Raw genomic sequence first — 17,676 nt, forward strand, 5'->3', positions numbered from 1 at the left:
TCACATACTGTATAACTACCAGCAGATCTGCACCACTGAAGAGAATAACTGCTGTTACACACACACTGCCGTTGGTCTGATTGTGATTCAATGAAAAAGTGTTTCATAAAGAATGATACAAATCTAGAAGGAATCTAGAAATGTACTCCTAATGTACTTTTATAAAATGTATTCTATTGGAAGTATTTAAAAAACTTGGTTACACCTATACACATCACTTCAGAAATTCAACTATAAAGAATAACTTTTCAACCAACTCTTATTAACTATTAGTAAACTGTTTGGTTTAGAGTTAAGAGAAAAAGTTGATATGTAGGTGCAAGGTAGTCAGAATGTTAATTTATTTTCAGCTTTTCTGAATTTACCATGTGTATAGGTAAAATTATAATATTTAATGATTGTTTCTATTTGCTATTTGAAACAGGTCAACAGAAAAGATGCTCTGTATTTTTTAGACCTCAAATAATGCAAAGAAAACCATTTCACATTCACTTTTAAGCAATACGACGTGGTATTTGTTCATGTATTTAGGAAGATTTCAAAAATTATTTTAAAATGTGATAACTTGGATTCTTATCACAGTTTCCATGTGTTTTGTCATGCTGTCAGTCTTTCACATTGCTGTTGGGTTACTCTGTCACTCCTGAGGTTTGATTTTTTTGGAATGGCCGCAATACATCTAGAAATTATGTTTTCATGAAAATGTGGAACGGTCTTTTAATTCTTTCCGCGGCTGTATAGTCTACTAATACAGTAATAACGGATAGTTGATAGGAGGCTGAAAAGTTACTTATACTTAGTGGAATCTAAAGTAGACTATTGAAATACAACTTTTTCGCCTTTTTATGCCGCAGTCTTCTCTGTGACATATCCTGTTTCATGAAAGGATGTTCAAAATTCAAAACTCAAACTTTAATACTTGAACTTTAGCTTTTTTCTACACAGAAACCTACATACTCCTCCTAGACTTGAACATTAAGCCAAACTACTTTCACTGCCTGCATATACAGTATTAGCACATCATTGACCCATATTAACTGCTTGTGTCAATACAGATACAGTGTCTCTCAACGTGTGTGCTTACGTCTGCCTATGTGCTTATCCAAGCTATCCTTTACTCCGTGACCTTTCCAGCACACGCAGCACACACCTTTCCATTCAGTACATTCGGTAAGTTAAAATAAAAACAGCAGTTCAACATGCCCCCACTCCCGGACAGAAATTCCAACAAATTCTCAAATTGCACCCAAATTGAAAGCACATTGGTGAGTGGGCGGCAATCTCTAATAAAATGTGGATAACTGACCAACAGCAGTTATAATAAAACCTCTTATAGATATCAGTGCTGTAGACCTCATCTCTGCATGAGGCACACAGATCCGCTGTATTTATCTGTTATACATCATACATACTTTGTCTGCAATGATGCGTTTATTTTGCGTATGAGTCAGCTTTTGCTTGAACTTTGGCGTGTGAGGCGGGACCTGTCTCAGCTCCTCTGTGTATAGGCTTAATGACACACAAGAATGTTAATCAGACTCCATGTAAACACTACAACATCTCCCCATTTGTGGACTGTCACATTCACAGACCTCAGGCACAGGAAACATGTAGCAGGCCAAGGGATGCCGCATGTGCATGTGTATGGACCCATGCCTGTTGTATGAGTGTTTCATTGTAGAGATGCGTGTATCTATGCCTGTGTTTGTTTGTGTATCAAAAAGGAAAGAGATGAGCTTTTCTTTTAAACCCCAAGCCGCAGGGGTTGAGAGAAACCCTGGAAATCGTATGGCCCTACATACATTCCCAAAGACTCTTCTTAGACCCATGAGACATACAGATGAAAACAAGTTAGGCGCATACAGAGAAAAACGCATTAATGTGGTTTCTCTTACAATTCCCAAGCAGGTAAAGCACCCAAATGTCTTGCGTTTGAAAGCAAATGGCCTTCGGTAGAAAGGACACTTGCATCCCTCATATTATTTGATTTTTGCTCGGGACGCTTTCCAAGCCAATACAAATGGTGGAGAGGAGGATTACGAACCATTTCTTCTGTTTCCAAAAAACACAGTGGCTAAATCAAAGAAAGAGTGGAAGGCAGATCAACAATGCCCCGCGCGTAAGCTCTGGCTCTGTCCCGCGGCAATCTCCCTAATGAAAACTCTCTTAAAAAACCCAACTGACAGCTCACAGACAGACTGGGTTCTGCCCTACGACTTACAATGGCTCTCTGTTATACTCGGAGTCTGCATGCAGGCCCACAGCCTGGCCACCAGCACAAAACTGTTGACACCCACGGAATAAAGTTCCCATTACCTCACAGCTGAATCCATCACTATTGAAGGAGGACCGTTTTTAAACCGCTCAGCCGTGTTGGAACTCCACCCATCTCAGAACTGAACTGCTGTCATAATGTTTGGATGGGCCAGCTGGTCTCGCCATCCAGTGGATTGCATCTAAAGCGACCCTTCAGAGAATGTCTGTTTATTAACGCACAGCAGTGCCTATAGCTCTCGTGCAAACAAAACCAAAGAGCGATCAGAGAGCAAGCATTTTCTGTAAAGTTTAGATGATGATCCCGGTGCAGATGCAAGAATATATGGCATTGATGTATTCAAGTGAATGAGCTGACCACGTTTTTTAAAAAGCCAGGGGATCTCTGCCAAAACACGCAGACTATAACATAAGAAAACGCTTGGAAGGGGAAGGGGGCAAGATGCCTCTGTTGTAAATTAGGGATATACTTTCTCGTGCAGTGTGTAGGCAGGGGCCTCGATGGCCAGTCTCCTGAGGCCATGCACCTGGGTTTCATCTCTCCAAGTCTGAGGCCGAAAGCACTCAGAGGGAGATGCTCTGGATGCAATGCTCACAATTCATAATAATCATGACTCTGCCAGACCAAATGCGTTCTGTACGTCAAACAGGTGGAGCACAGAGCCTTTTCTTGACCAAAGGCTGCTAGAGTTTAATAAAAATAAGCCTAACATGCAAGCTATTAAAATACAAGTTAGAAAAATGTTGTTGTAAATTTAACAGATGATCTCAGTGTGGCTAGAGTGACTGTGCAACGGCGTGGCAAAAACAATGACAGCAACCTCTCTAGACTGCTTGGATCAGTTTCTTGCGTGGATAGTCATGCATTAAACAGTTCCAATATTGTTTTACTGTTGTGGTAGAATTATTAAAAGCTTTTCTAAATAGTTTGGGAACAATTTATTGGTCAGTTGCTTGGCACCTCATAAATACTCATAAACAGATAGAAACATGGCTCTCAAAAGTCTTATTTTTTTGAAATTGCTGTTCATATGGTTTTGTTTTGAAGTCACTGCGGCAATCTTCCATCAAATAATTAGACTATTTCAACTTTTCTGAGATTATTGATCCAAATGCCATTTAGTCATGCTTTATAAGGCTGACCCTGTCTCGACAATTTGGACCTTTCCACACTTACATTTTAGCAAGTCACATCCCATAAAAGAGAACAATCCATATAAATATTTAAAAATAAGGATTTATTTCTCAGCCGTAAGTGATTTGCCGCTTTCCTACCCTGGGATGCGTTTCCCAATAGCATTGTTAGCCAACTATGGTCGCAAGTTCTGTCGTTCCGGCACAGTTCAGCGATTTAAGTGTTTCCCAAAACCATCGTTCCTAATAGCAATCGCAAGCAGCATCGCAACATCGCGTGGTTGCAACTACAGGTCTAGGCTGTGGTAAGAAGCACCGTTCCTTATTATTATGACATGTAGATTTACTTGCATCAAGCTTTTGATCAGAGTAAGCAAACAACACGCCGTACTTTCTATAGCCATCAATTTATATATATAATTTGACTTCCCTGGCCAGAGTGACGTAGGAGGACAGTTATAAATGAATGAAATATTGTGAAATAAAACAACAGATAACACAAATAGGATAACAAAAGCAGTCCTTAAATACAATGTATGTTATTTACAGCAAGAATTTGACAATAATTCAATCAGAACATATTTATTAGTAGATGTCATTACTCTACCACCTATGTGTCGCTATCAACTTGGAACAAACAATTGATCTCTGCCAGAGATAATTTGATTTCGGGAAACAGTCATAACTGTATTGTTAATTAACCAAACAATACATTGTACTAAGGTGGATAACCAGCTTGTTCGGAAATGTCGCCAGATCAGTAAAAAAACGTGAAAGCAAGTTAAACTACCTTACAGTACCAAGATATTCTAACATTATGAAGACTGACTGACATGATTCTGATTTAATGTTTAAAGACTTAATCATTAAATTGAATTCCACAAACCCCAAGTACAGAGAAAACCGAGAGACTCAAATCTAGCCGTAAAGAAAGAAAATAAAGGTTGCTGGACTTACTTTCCCTGAGGTAATTGAGATGTGAGAGAAGGACCTCTGCGTTATAAACGCTGGTAAGTCGCAGGAAGTCCTCTTTGGTCATCTTGCAAAGTTCTTTTCCATCTGTGTTAAGGAACATGGCTGTGTCTATCTCCTGAAGACCATACTCTTTAATGGCCCAGTCTAACCACTGCCGCACATGGTCTGGAGACCAGAGAGAAGGGTCTGAAATGACCAATACAAAACAAATCCACATTAGATGGACACTAGCTTGCTTTCCCAGAACTTTTAATGGTTCAACTGTGGGAAAAGCAACATCCTTTTTGTTTGTTTGTGTAATAACAGCAGAGAACAGGTACCATGAAATTGTTTCTGTTGCCTTTTACAGAAACATTTAACAAAACTTGCAGAGTAATACAGAGTATTTAAACAATATTATGTTTATGTGTTTTCAGTAATTTTATACAATAATATGTTTTCAAACGTATAGAAACATAGGCATTCATCTTAAGCATGCACAATATTATTATATCACATTTTTCATATTATAATTACAAAAAATAGAGTTTTAATTAGTTAGTTAGCAATGTATAAACAATCTAAGGCAAACAGTGGATACCTGCTGGGACAATGACTCTCCTCTCATTGGTTGTCATGTTTGGGGGTGGAGCATTCTTATCATCCATATAGCCAGTATAGCTCATCTGAGATGCGTCGTTTCCACCCACCATCTTAATGCATTTAGCCACACTACAGTCCACCGGGGACTCTCTGTTATACATACAGAAGGAAAAAAGATCAGAAAAACAGAAAGCTTGTAACAAAAACAAATGCTGAATAATAGTGTTGACAAATGATCACATGAAGTTTTTGAGCACTATGAAAAAGCAATTATTTTTTATCCAGTTTCTTTCTGTTACACTAACTATAAAGACAGACCAAACAAGGTAAGACATATATCATTGATGAAAAACGACAGATTAAAGAACCAGTGTATGAAATTTAGCGGCATCTTGTTGAGAGGCTGTGAATTGCAACCAACGGCTCACTGCACCCCTCCCTTTCGAAGCACTACGGTGGCTGACACAGGACAAATATGTCTACATGTTTTCACTTCTTTGCTGAAGGCGATAATGTATTTACGAAATGCGCTCTGTAGAAACAACATGGTGAATTCCATATAGGCGGACGAGCGGTGAATGTAGAAAGAAATAACTAATTCTAAGGATAATAAAAACATAACGCTTCATTGTTTAAGGTCTTTATACACCTCTGAAGACATTATGAATATTATATTGCATTTCTGTCAATCGATCCTTCAAAAAACTACACATTGGACATTTAAGACGTTACTGTTTCAAAAAACTCAAATAAAATAGTCTAAACAGTGTTTCATGACAACAATTGTCAGATGTTTCCTGAATCAATGCTCTGTACCTGGATCCATTAATGTGGTCATATTCTCGCTTGACATTGACCCGGACAGGTTGATTTATCCACTCCTGCTGGGGGGGAAGAGGGTTGATCTTGTGGGGCTGTCCGTAATCCTGCGCACCGGACGCTGTCATGTCTGTTTTAGGTAATGGAGCGGCAGCAGCGTAAGGAGGCTCAAAAAGAGACTGGTCTTCACTCACCACTGACAGCGCCTCCTGCAGGGCAACAGGGAACATATTAATGTTTCTCATTAAAGCACAGAGCAACATTCAGCACATCACGCGTGATCCATTTTAAGCAATGCAGATTTTTAGACCGTCTGCTTTCTTGCTGAAGGGCAGATCTTTCGTCAGCGCGGGTGCAAACGATGCAGCACAGCTGATTGCTTATACATGACCACACCACTGCCATGGAAACGTTAAAAACTTGGAGTCAACATGGAATGCCAGCCGCAACCATTTTTACAAAACCTGACGTATTTCTGTGGGATATTCAGTGAGAAAAGTCTAGGGCGGGACATGGATTTATTGGGTTGGGAATACAATCTAGGATGGTATGTGCCTGTGAAGAATTGGCCTTGCAAAACAGAATGGAGGCAGGTAGATAATGGGGCGGGGTCTGAAAAATAAAGGGGGGAAATTGAGACATTAACTGGAAGGTTGTTTTAGGGAGCGAGCAACTTTTTTCAATAATGTGATAAAGCCAAAGAACATGCATTTCTTAAGTTGTTTTAATTTTATGCTAACTTAAATCTATATTCTCTGAATATCATTATCAGACAACATAGAGGAAAAAATAAGCAAAACAGAACATAAACACAGCCAAACATAACCATTATCAGTTTTCATATTATAACATGTTTAATATTGAAAAACTTCGCTTTACGTCTAAGTCTTTTTCCTGTTCATGACTCATACGCGAGACCGAACAGAGGCACTGACATCTGTCCAAGGTCACTTCTACATTTGCTCTCATTGCAAGCGCTCAGCTGGGGTGATGTCGTTTTATTAAAGAAAACAAACGCAGCAGACAGCCCCTCTGGAGAGAGCAACGTCTACACGTGCATTCGATTGGGTTGTTCTTCAACCCATTCACTGCCGAAAGTCACATTTATTCACATCTTTTTAAAGCATCATCTCATATCCTTTCATTTTTGTGTCAGTTGATAAACACCTGTAAAACACTGTTGACTGAACGTTGAACCCAAAACTCAAATACCTTAGTATTCAAATAGATATATTAAGTTAGGAAGCAGAAACAAAAGAATTGGAAACAAAGAAGAGCATTTCCTTCTGGCTTTTTGTAAGAATGATTAATTGTATATAGAATCCAAATACAATCTTTTTTGTAATATTGTGACAGTCGTCATCAATTTCATCAATGTGATGTGGACAGTATCGGTCGAGCCACAGCAGCCGGGTTGTGGCATGATAAGTATGGCAGAGTTGAGGAATGCCTTCACGGTGCCAGATAAGGCCAGAGCTGCTATTATGACTGTTACACATTACTTACACGCAGACATATCAGCCTACACCATATAATTCATGATTGGCAGTCAGTCTTTCCCAAGATTACAGAGGGTTTTAAAAATAGGAAAATCTAATTCCACGCTCACACTCGTATACCCGTAGAGATGGCCCTGTCAAAATGCAATATCGTCTAAACTTTACGCAAAACTTAGCAACAGTCTGCGTACAAGCTCAGAGCCAAGCACCTTGTTACAATGAGGTTAAAATACTCACAAAGGTGCCATTTTCCTCAGGCCATTAATTGGCCGTGCCTGCATGGCTCAGTTGAACCATGCAGAACCACAGACACACACTGGGTTGCTACTGTAGATTTATGGTGAGGCACCAACAGCATCATTGCACTGCTGATAAGCCTGTACATTTTTCTTTTACTTAAAGATACATTTTTACTGGATATTTTTCCCACAGCAAAATTGAAATGCCTGCAGTAGGTGATTCATAAAAATTAGGATGTACACATCCCACTTAAAGCACAGTGCTATTTTACACAGAGGGCATTCCTGTCTTTTGTTTCAGGAGGAAAAGGAAACCTGACAGGAAACCAGATTGTGTGGAACAGGAAATACCCGTGGATTGAAACCCCCCACCCCATTTTGGAACAGTGTACAGTTAAAATCAATCAAGAGATGTTTTCTGTGTGAAATTCCAAATTCTTCTAATCTATTTATTTCTATCTTAAATTAGTATTTGCATTAAAGACTTAATATTGTTTCATGTTTTTTTTCCATAATTATTCATTAGTATTTTAAAGATTGTGAACATAATATTATATTAACATTTCATCACCAATAGTAACAATAATACTATTAATAATAGTAACCATCATCATCATAAAATGCAACAAATACAGCTTTGATATTCTAACTAAACAAAAAATAAGATTAAAATGCTTTTGATTCAAAATATTGATATATTCAACCAATTCTTCTTTTAAAAGGAGACTTGTTGCATTAAATGCATCTGTCTTCTGATGTCCTTATTCACCCCACTGCGATCGAAACAGTCTATTTAACGTGATACAATCTAACACAAGTTTGATGTGTAGGGTCCCAAACATATACCACACCCAAAACCACTTATATGACCGCAAAAAAAGAGGAGTGCTTAAATTTGCAACCCTACCGTCCAGACAAAAGTCAACAATCACGAGTCATAAAGAGTTTTCTATAGGCTACGTTTTAATTCTTATTAAAATACGCTCGCTTTAAACCTGATCTCGCATCCCAACTCTGATTCAAAACAAAGTATTACAAGACAAAATGCAGAGCGTAATGAGGATGCGATCCTCACATCTTTAAAACAATGTTAAAGCAGATGTCATTTTTTAATGACAAAAAAAGCAGTCTATTCTTCACGCAAACGAACCCATTCAAGAGTATTATTGTCAGCCAAAAGAAGACGGGAAAGGTTGTGAAGAAATATTTTATGGTGGGTGGGCTCCGTGTTTGGACTATATGAATGGTCGGAAAACCTCGGCACGGTGCCACTCCAATTGCGCAGCCACATCTCCAGACTAAAGCTTTATGATTTATAGAAACCACTGCGCTAAATGCGCACGCACGCCACAATACACCAAAAAGCCCAAAACAGCCTCATCGAGCGCTGGACATTTTCTATCCTATAATCTTTAAAATGATACGGATTGTTTTGACTGAAAAAGCGGCTTTACTCCATCACAAACAACGTGTCTACCCCAGTGTATGATCCAAGTTTTTTTCTAAACGCGTCCAAGTGTGTGCGTGTAGAGTCTGTCTGAATGTCCCATATCCTCCGCTCTAGACTTCAACATTCAACAACGTTTCGACGAAAAGGAAAAGGAAACTTGGGGGAAAAGAAGAGGAAAGCCGTAGGAAATCTCTGTTCGGAGCGGCTGAAAAGCCTCAGGCAGGCAGAACTCAAACATCTAACGGTCTCAAAGTCTATACATCTCAGAAACAACCTTCTCCTCCACTCTTACCTTAATAGTTCCGTCCATTTTGCGCAATTTTCAGTGGATCCCGACAATATTCCAAACATGACACGCGTCTGAATTAATTCCAGTCTCCGATATGTGGCGGAGAGACAGAGACAGTTTCGCCGGATGGTTTTTTTCCTCTAAATTTGGGAAGTGAAGTCACAGCGCCTGAGAAGGAAGCCGTGTGTGTATGTGTGTGTGTGTGTGTGTGTGTCACTAGCCCTGCCTTCATTATGGCACCCAAAAGCAGGATACTTGTCCCGAGGAGATAAGACACCAAAACAATAGTGTTTCTTTCCTTTGTACATGTTTTTGCCTGGAAATATTTACAGAACGCCTGCCAGCTCTTTACATATGTTGCGCTTTTTTCTTTGTCTTTTCCCCTCTAAACTTTGTAATGGTCGGTTTGGAAACATTAGCCCTACATTAAAGCATTACATTTTTAGATTAGACATTAAAACACATAAGTTAGCAGTTTAGAAACGTGTTCAATTAAAACGGGTTGGACAACAAAACAGTCAAAACTACAATATTATGAATACATATATAAATACATAGAAAAGCGATTTATTAAAACATCACAAACGGCTTTTACACGAATGCAAACCAGGTCATGCAGTCTCTTTTGAAACTGGGTGATCAAATCTAACAAACATCCTGTTAGGCTCTGTCAAGGAAAAGCGAACTAGATCTACCTATGGTGAAGAATGTGAAAAACCTGTCCCAAATTCTGTAGTGTTTTTCAGTCCCGCAACGGGCTTCCATTAATAAAACCGAAGCCCACAGTGCCGAGACTGTCTGCTCCACACGTGTGCGACTGTTCGCCTGCGCGCCTCTGAACGCACATGAATCTCCAGAAAACTTGTGCTATGAGGCTGTATGGAACATATGGAGAGGCTGATACCTGCCTGTTGTTTGACTTTTTTTTAAATCAATAGCATATGCCCCAACATTTTGTATGTCTTCGTGAATGATGATGGGAACAGTGTTTATTATAGGATACGTTTATCATAGGATAAAGCAGACGTAGCTGTACCTTTCTCCTGAAAAGAAATGTATACACGGTGCCGCAGTAAAATCCTAGATTTTACAAAGTAGTACCGAAACTGTATACCTTTTAGTGTTACTATATAAAAGTAATTATATGGTCCATTATATATCCAGACGGTTTTTGCATGAGCTAGAATAAATCTCCACACCTATAAATAATTTTTCTGTGCGCATTGAAAAAACCCTCATCAATTATTTCGCGCTGGTACACTCGACACGGAGCCAACGCAGAACGTGAGCGGATCATGAGACCCCCTGATGGAGAGGGCAATGCCTGGGGGAGCGAGACTGAGTCTGCGCCGGTTGGCTTGTGCTGTTTGCGACTTGGGGGTCTGGAGGGGGAGAGCCCCCCTCGAGAGCACCACATCTGGATCCTGCTAGGGGTCAAGGCTTCTCCTGCCTGAGGCCTGCACAGTAATTAACGGAGACACCTTGTTTAACCATTTCGAGTAAGGGCCTCTCTCTCTCTTTTACTCAGAAAAAAACAGTTTTCCCTTCCATTCAAATAAACGGCGTTGGCATATATTTATGCACCTCTGCGTTCTGCATTAGGATGGAGCGAATGGGGAATTCTGGTAAGACAAGAGAAGGAAGGCGAGAATGTACGAAGAGGATGGATTTGGGTTTTAACCATTTAGCACCATTATTCACTACTGAAATTTAGAATTGGGATAATCGTATCAGGTTTTCGGACATGTGCGTTACAATGGAGGGGTGGACATCGTTTTCACAGAGCGTGGGACCTGATAGCTGAAACATATGTTTCCCTAGAGGGGCCGCTTAGACTCCACCATTCTTTTAATTAAAACACCATTATCTCTGAGCGCATGACGAGACGGAGATCTGGCGGAGAGGGGTCACTAATGACACTATAATTATGTTTTATGGGCTCCATCTCGATTATTATAAATGAGACGTCTCGTTACTTGATGCTGAACTATATATCAGATAAATAAGGAACACAAAAATCGTTTCACTCAAACTTATGTGGAACGAAAAAAAACGTGCAGGTCTATTTTTCTGACAACGGTCCAATTGCTCGCCCATGATTCGCCATTTGAAACGATAACACGTCGAAAAGAAATTGTTCTGAAACGTTTTCATTCATCATTTAACCTAGAAAAAATCGGCCTCTTCTCCCCCGTGGAACTTGCCCAGGTCATTATGAGTCCAGCGGTAACAAACATTTTGAAAGGCCAATAAACAGATGCATGTTGGTTTATGTAGTGAGCCACATAACATCTGGCTCTGAGCTGGATCCTGACAGCCAGGCATTTCTCCCAACCACGACCTGTGGGAAGCCAGTGGCCCAACGCTACTGGAAAAAACCCTGAAGTGCTGGAGCAAGACTTAACCCGGAATGAGACGAGAGGTTTCCTCAAGTATAAAACAAGCAAGACAAAAAAAACGTGCGTGGGAATGACGCGGTAAACATTGGCCACACAATTAGTATGACGGCAACAGCTACAGATATCACGATTTTATAACCATGCAGTAGCTCCATCTACACAATATATTTTGTGCAGCACTTATGTGTGTGTGGGTTATAGACGCATACATTTCCTATCTGTGTGATGATAATGGTGAGGATTCGATGCGACGTGGGAAATGTAAAGCGTCCAGATAGCCTATCTGAGATGGGGATCACGCCAGTCACGAGTCCCTCTCAGGAGCAGAGAAAGGCACGCACGTCGAGAAAAACGGCGAGTGAAGCACACAACAGCAAACTGTCTGGCCTCCTGCTCCAGGCCATAATTAATTTGAGATTTATTTTTATTGGAGAGCCCTAGTCTCGACCGGCCTTAACCAAACAAAAGCACTATAGCTGAACCATGGCTTTGCCTGAATGAAGCCAAATATTTCTGAGGTAAATCCCAAATTCTGCCAAACAGCAACGACATACATTTTCACATCTATGTTACAATTTGTTAGAAAATAGTTCATATTAAAAATACCCCCAAGAACTTGTCACTCAACAAAATGACAACTATAAAAAGCAAGCTGTGCAAGAATGGGCCTCATTTGTATGCATACCTTGAGTATTAGATCGACACACTAAAATTACCTGAAAATAATAACTTTGGCATTTAATCTTTTATTGTAAGCTATAGCCCAACTCGTCTGCTATGCGCGGCACTATTTATTATTCAGTGAATCTGGATTTCAAAGGGAAGGTTTTCCCTCGACATTCCTCCGCTGCTAATGTCTCGAAACAAATCGAGGACTGTTCGTGGGACTGTGAAACTGCAGCCCCTCTGTGGAGGAACACAAACTATAGCGTCTCCATGAAAAGCTCCCTTATGCATGGGGGCAATAAGTCTCCATAACATAACAACTCTGCTCTGGAAAGTATGCTGATTGTAAAGATATAATGAATGACTTTAGCAGGCACAATACTTCATTTTCATGGCTTTCTGTACGCCGTGCACTAAGCCTTTTGATACATTTAAGTTATGGCAGTGGCACTTGGCCATAAATAACCAAATAACCGTCAGTCACAAAAATAATTAACAGTGGCATATAATAGTGAGTATAACATAAAGACCTAACATCGTGTTAATACCGAAAAGGAAACCAAAATGCGTAAGTCAATTGGGCATAATCAATGTGCATGACGTCAGCATGGGTCCACTTTTGGTTTAGTGGACCAATATCCCATGTGCAGAGATTCCAACTCAATAACAGTTTAGGAATGAATGTAAATCGTCTATATGGAAAATTCCCAATGCGTCGGGCTCTTCGTTTCTTTTCAAAAACAGATGTCTGCCATTTGCAATGTTTACATTCTTCAGAAGCATTCAAGACAGAAAACTGCACTCCGTCAAATATAATATTGTGAAAAAAAGAATTATTCCATAAAGTCGGAGATGGTTAGTCTATCCACAATTTACTGTCTAGAATTTCATCAATGGCCTAAGTGAGACATTTCGCACTCCCGATGTCAAATGTGTCAAGAGTGAATCAGGAAAACGGCGTTTTTACATGTCATTTACCAAGCCAGTCCCCAGTGCAACTTGGAAGAGGAAAAAGACAATTAAGAAGTTTAAATCTGTTTCCTCCCACATTACCTGCTCGTATTGACGATGTTGTCTTACCTTGACGTAAGACGAAGTGTCGGGGACGGTCTGAAACATTTTCATTGGACAGAGAGTCCGGTGTGATGTTCACTTCACGGCCGCTTAAAAATAAACCCACAGGTCATTATAGAGAGAGCCAAACGAACGAATAAACATATAAATATAAACAACAATGAACAAATGCAACGAAACAATAAATAGTAGGCCTATTAGGCCTAGGCTACTAATATGCTTATTAGAGCAGAATGCTTTAAAAGAATTAAGCGCTCGCTAAAACGCTTTGACGATTTAACTTTTATTTTCATATTCATCTGCTAAACTCGAAACATTTCGAAGGGAAACTATTTGAACAATTTCCTCAAGGCCCAGTGACATTGGAAAAGCAACGAATGCAAATATTGTCAGACATTCATTCATTAATATCTGGGCCATCTCTCAAATCCTCGTTGAGCATTTCTTGTTTACGTTTCTGAATTCTGGCGTGCCGTTTTCTCTCGAAATTGATTTGCTTCGCAGATTCAAAGAAATAAAAAATGATATTTTCATTTCGACAAAAAGCGTTTACCGTCATCAGGGTTTGTTTGCCTGCATAATTTGTGTATATCATAAATTTGCGCCGTGTTGAGCATGAGTAAAAATCTTTGGCAACAATTCGAATAGTTAGTACACCTTCCTTTTCACCAAGTTTATGCACATCCAGCCACAGAAAGAAAAAAGGGAACCTCCTGTCCATAAGCTTATAATTGGCACAGTTGAACAGAGCTGCATTTATTCGTTAAAGAATTGCCTATACCTTTCATCCCTCCACAGTTCCAAAAATAATACTGGCTTCTGCTTCCATATTGATAGGCCTTTCATTCAGTAAGAATTATTGCTAAAGGTGGAGATATAACAGTATTTTTTAACAAATTATTATTAATCATTATTATTTGCATTGTTCATAATCGATAATAATAATCGAAATTAATAAATAAAACATTTTTAAAAGGTCCATTTATGAGGTAATGTAAGCACAACCTTACACCCGCCCACCCCACCCCCGTCACGTTTCTGCTAAGGATAGCCACATATTGAAACACTTTTCACTTTAATTATTGTAGCTTACTAAGTCTCGGGTGAAAGGGCACCTCGGGGACGTTGTCTTTTCCCATTCCTTTCGTGTGCAATTACAGAAAAGACTGGCACTATAGCATTGTTTAACTATTTCAGAGGCACCCTGATTGCCATTAAAAAAAGAGAAAATAAATCGAAACGAACGAAACAAACTTCTCATAAATTGTTCTGCTTGGTATAACAACCAATGACACGTTCCCTACAAACACACGTTGTTTCAATTTATTGTCCACCGCATGCCATCCCTCTTTGGGGTGTGATCATTAAAGGCGACGATTTATCAATAATAGCATGATTTAAAGAGTGTCTGTCTAACAAAATGATTGATACACATTTGCCTGCAGTAAAGGCCTGCTTTGTCTCCATTCCATGTCTACAGAGTTATAAAGTCTATAGAGCTCTACAATACAGTTTATACGTTTAAAAGATCGAATAAGGTGCAGATATTAGAGAAGGTGAGAACTATTGTGTTTACATCACAGCAGCAAACTACAAATGATGGGAATTAAAACGCGTGTCTGCTATCGCGCTAGGAAACGAGCTGCCGTGAGTTCTACGCCTGAAGAAACCGACCGTAACGAATAAATCAGGAGTCTTATCGATTTACATTCGCAGGGAATCTCTGCGTTACACTTCGGGCTCCTGAGGGCGAGAGCTGGGCTCGCCTCATAAACCTTCCCACTTGCATCCAATTTCTAAACGGTAAAAGAGCATAGAATTCCGCATCTGTGGCCAATTAAGCGACTGGAGGCTCAAGATGACTGTTAAATAACTGCATCGTCTCTCCTCCGAGGAGGACCGTGGACATCTAGTGTTACATCTGAATCGTAAGCGCGTGTGCGTTGCGCGTTGTTAGCACATGCGGATCGAGCAGAGCAAAACTGCAGATGGAATTCAACGGAAACTATTATTTGCCAATGAAATGTACGTGCGTTATTCCTACAAATCATATATTTGTATGCACATTCAGACGCGTTTATCCGGTGCTTTTAAGGTACACAGTACTTGTTCTATCCCGTCGCAATATAACCTTTCCAATGCTCAACTAGTTACAAGAATGCACGAAAGCACAAGAATGGCAATAAGAAAGGGAGACGATTACCCAGCGACATGAATAAATAAAGAGGAAATTCATGTCAACAAACGTTATGCATAAAGTGAGCTGCAAACGTTTTCCTAACAACTTCTGCGGCACAGTTTTCCTCGAATATAGCATCCCTACTCACCTGTCCTGTTTCTGTCACTCGGTGAATTTCGATAGAACCGTTTCCAGTCTTAAATAATTAGTCCGGTCTATGAGAAAGTTGTTAACATGGATAAGTGTGAGTTATCTCGAGGAGGCGTGTGTGGAGGAGAGGAGGGATGTATGAATGTAAAAGCGAGACGGGAGAGCGGCGGCTCGCTGACCAATGAGCAAACACGAACTCACCCTTCAAGCAACTGCACATCCACTGAACCATGAAATAAGGGAAATCTAACTGAAATGAGAACAGCGCCATAAAAAAGAAGCAGAGGGAAAACAAGCACAAACCCCTACTGCGTACCGGGGGACATCCGACTATCATGTGCGCGCCTGCCCACAAATATTACAAAAAATGTGCGTATTTGAGCATAAAGTATGAATAAAACAACTCAAGAACTTTGTGGTTTTGATTAGCTGTTAACGTTCCTTCAAGACAGTATCAAAATCAAGCTTTATTCGTGGCTTCCGTGAACTGACACATTTATTTTTCCATTTGAGGGCTCCCTGAGGATTACCATTAGGATGAACGCATGGGCTCATGTCAGATCCACGCGTCTCTTTCCTGTTAGGTTGACCCTGTTCACTTCACTAACTTCATTTCCTCACCCGAAAACTCCTTCAAAGAGACAGCGCAGGTTTACAGCGAGGAAAGCTGCTGGTGCGTGACGCATGACGCTCAGCCTTATAAAGACGCTAGATTGATGTAAAGTGAAGGAGGGTCGATTATTTTATTTACGCATTTATGAGTGTTTAATAGCTCTAATGTGTTTGGTTAACCTACATTACTGTTCATATGACTGTGTTTCGCATAAGTACTGAGCAATACTATGAACAGCAACACCAATTGAACAACAAACGTTTAAAATGCAATTCCAGGAATGGCTTTTGAAATGTCTATACGTATTTCTAATGCATTTAACTATTCAAATGTGCAAGAAAGATAATGTAATAAAAGTTGCCAAAAGTTGCACAAGACCTTATAGCAATTGATTTATTTCGTTAGAGACTAACGCTACTGACTCAAAAACAATGGGACTTATTAAAACGCAAATGCACCTGAATGGAGTAAACTTAAGTGAACTTTACAAACGAACAACACACCACTTCCCTGTAAGATCACATACATTCTTTCGAACAATAGTAGGAAACTGCCACCTTAGCCAGACAGGAAACACGTCGAGCAACAACCATCACTATAGTGTATGTCGATGTATCATGTGTCATATAGAGCATATAATAATGCAGTCTTGAAACCAACATGCAGTGCTCTTTAAAACTTGTGGGCATTTTTTTATCAAATCTATTTAGTCTGAGTATGTTCCTGGCATCTTACAGTTGGGCAGCAGGATCAATGGTTGAATGACGCACTTCCATCCAAGTGCCTCCTGATGAGAATGAAATAACATAAACAACAGTGTTAGAGTTAGTTCTCAGAAACTTGATTTTTTTCTTTCTTTGTCTTGCTTCTTTAAAGCTTTTTCAGTAATCACAAAAAGAAAGCAAATCTGAGGTCAGTAATAAGTGAATTATCCCCCTGGGTGCTTTTGTGAGAACATACAATTTTGGATTTGTATGTGTCCTTTATGTTATTTCTGTAAAACAAGGGCCAAATGAACACTGTTGCAATAGTAATAGCTTTAGTAAAATATGCAGTATTTTGTATTTTCATTATTTTTGACCAGTGAAGTTTTTTTTACGGATGCGTATAATTTTCTTATATTTCCTATACTAATTTTGCCGACTTAAATAAAAAATATATGCACCGGATATGGTCCTGTTTGTTTTTTCTTTTTTTTTTCAATAAATAAACCAAGTGTATTGTCATTATTTTTTGAATAAATGTATTTGTTTTTCCTATATATATTTATAAAGACCCTACTTAGTGTTTAGTGATCTAATACAAATATATTTTACAAGTAAGAGAGAAATAAA

The 17,676-nt window shown here is 39.4% G+C and overlaps 1 protein-coding gene across 6 annotated transcripts in view; it reads right to left on the reverse strand.

The window, feature by feature from the left end:
- The window catches only part of fli1 (Fli-1 proto-oncogene, ETS transcription factor), a 30,709-nt gene extending 14,755 nt beyond the window's left edge, over positions 1-15,954 (reverse strand). The window contains exons 1-5 of one of the 6 annotated variants that reach the window (XM_079465566.1): positions 15,728-15,954; positions 13,407-13,489; positions 5,782-5,993; positions 4,964-5,115; positions 4,366-4,569 (exon numbers count right to left, since the gene is read on the reverse strand). In XM_079465566.1, coding sequence (XP_079321692.1) covers positions 4,366-4,569; positions 4,964-5,115; positions 5,782-5,993; positions 13,407-13,451 — 613 coding nt within the window. In that variant the 5' untranslated portion in view covers positions 13,452-13,489; positions 15,728-15,954. Of the gene's footprint in view, positions 1-4,365; positions 4,570-4,963; positions 5,116-5,781; positions 5,994-9,264; positions 9,470-13,379; positions 13,490-15,727 lie in introns of those variants that run through there. The other 5 variants (XM_079465569.1, XM_079465565.1, XM_079465568.1 and 2 more) reach the window with 5 other exon arrangements.
- Between the last annotated feature and the right edge of the window lie 1,722 nt (positions 15,955-17,676).

Source organism: Barbatula barbatula (assembly GCF_947034865.1).
Source record: "Barbatula barbatula genome assembly, chromosome: 10".
Lineage (NCBI taxonomy): Eukaryota > Metazoa > Chordata > Actinopteri > Cypriniformes > Nemacheilidae > Barbatula > Barbatula barbatula.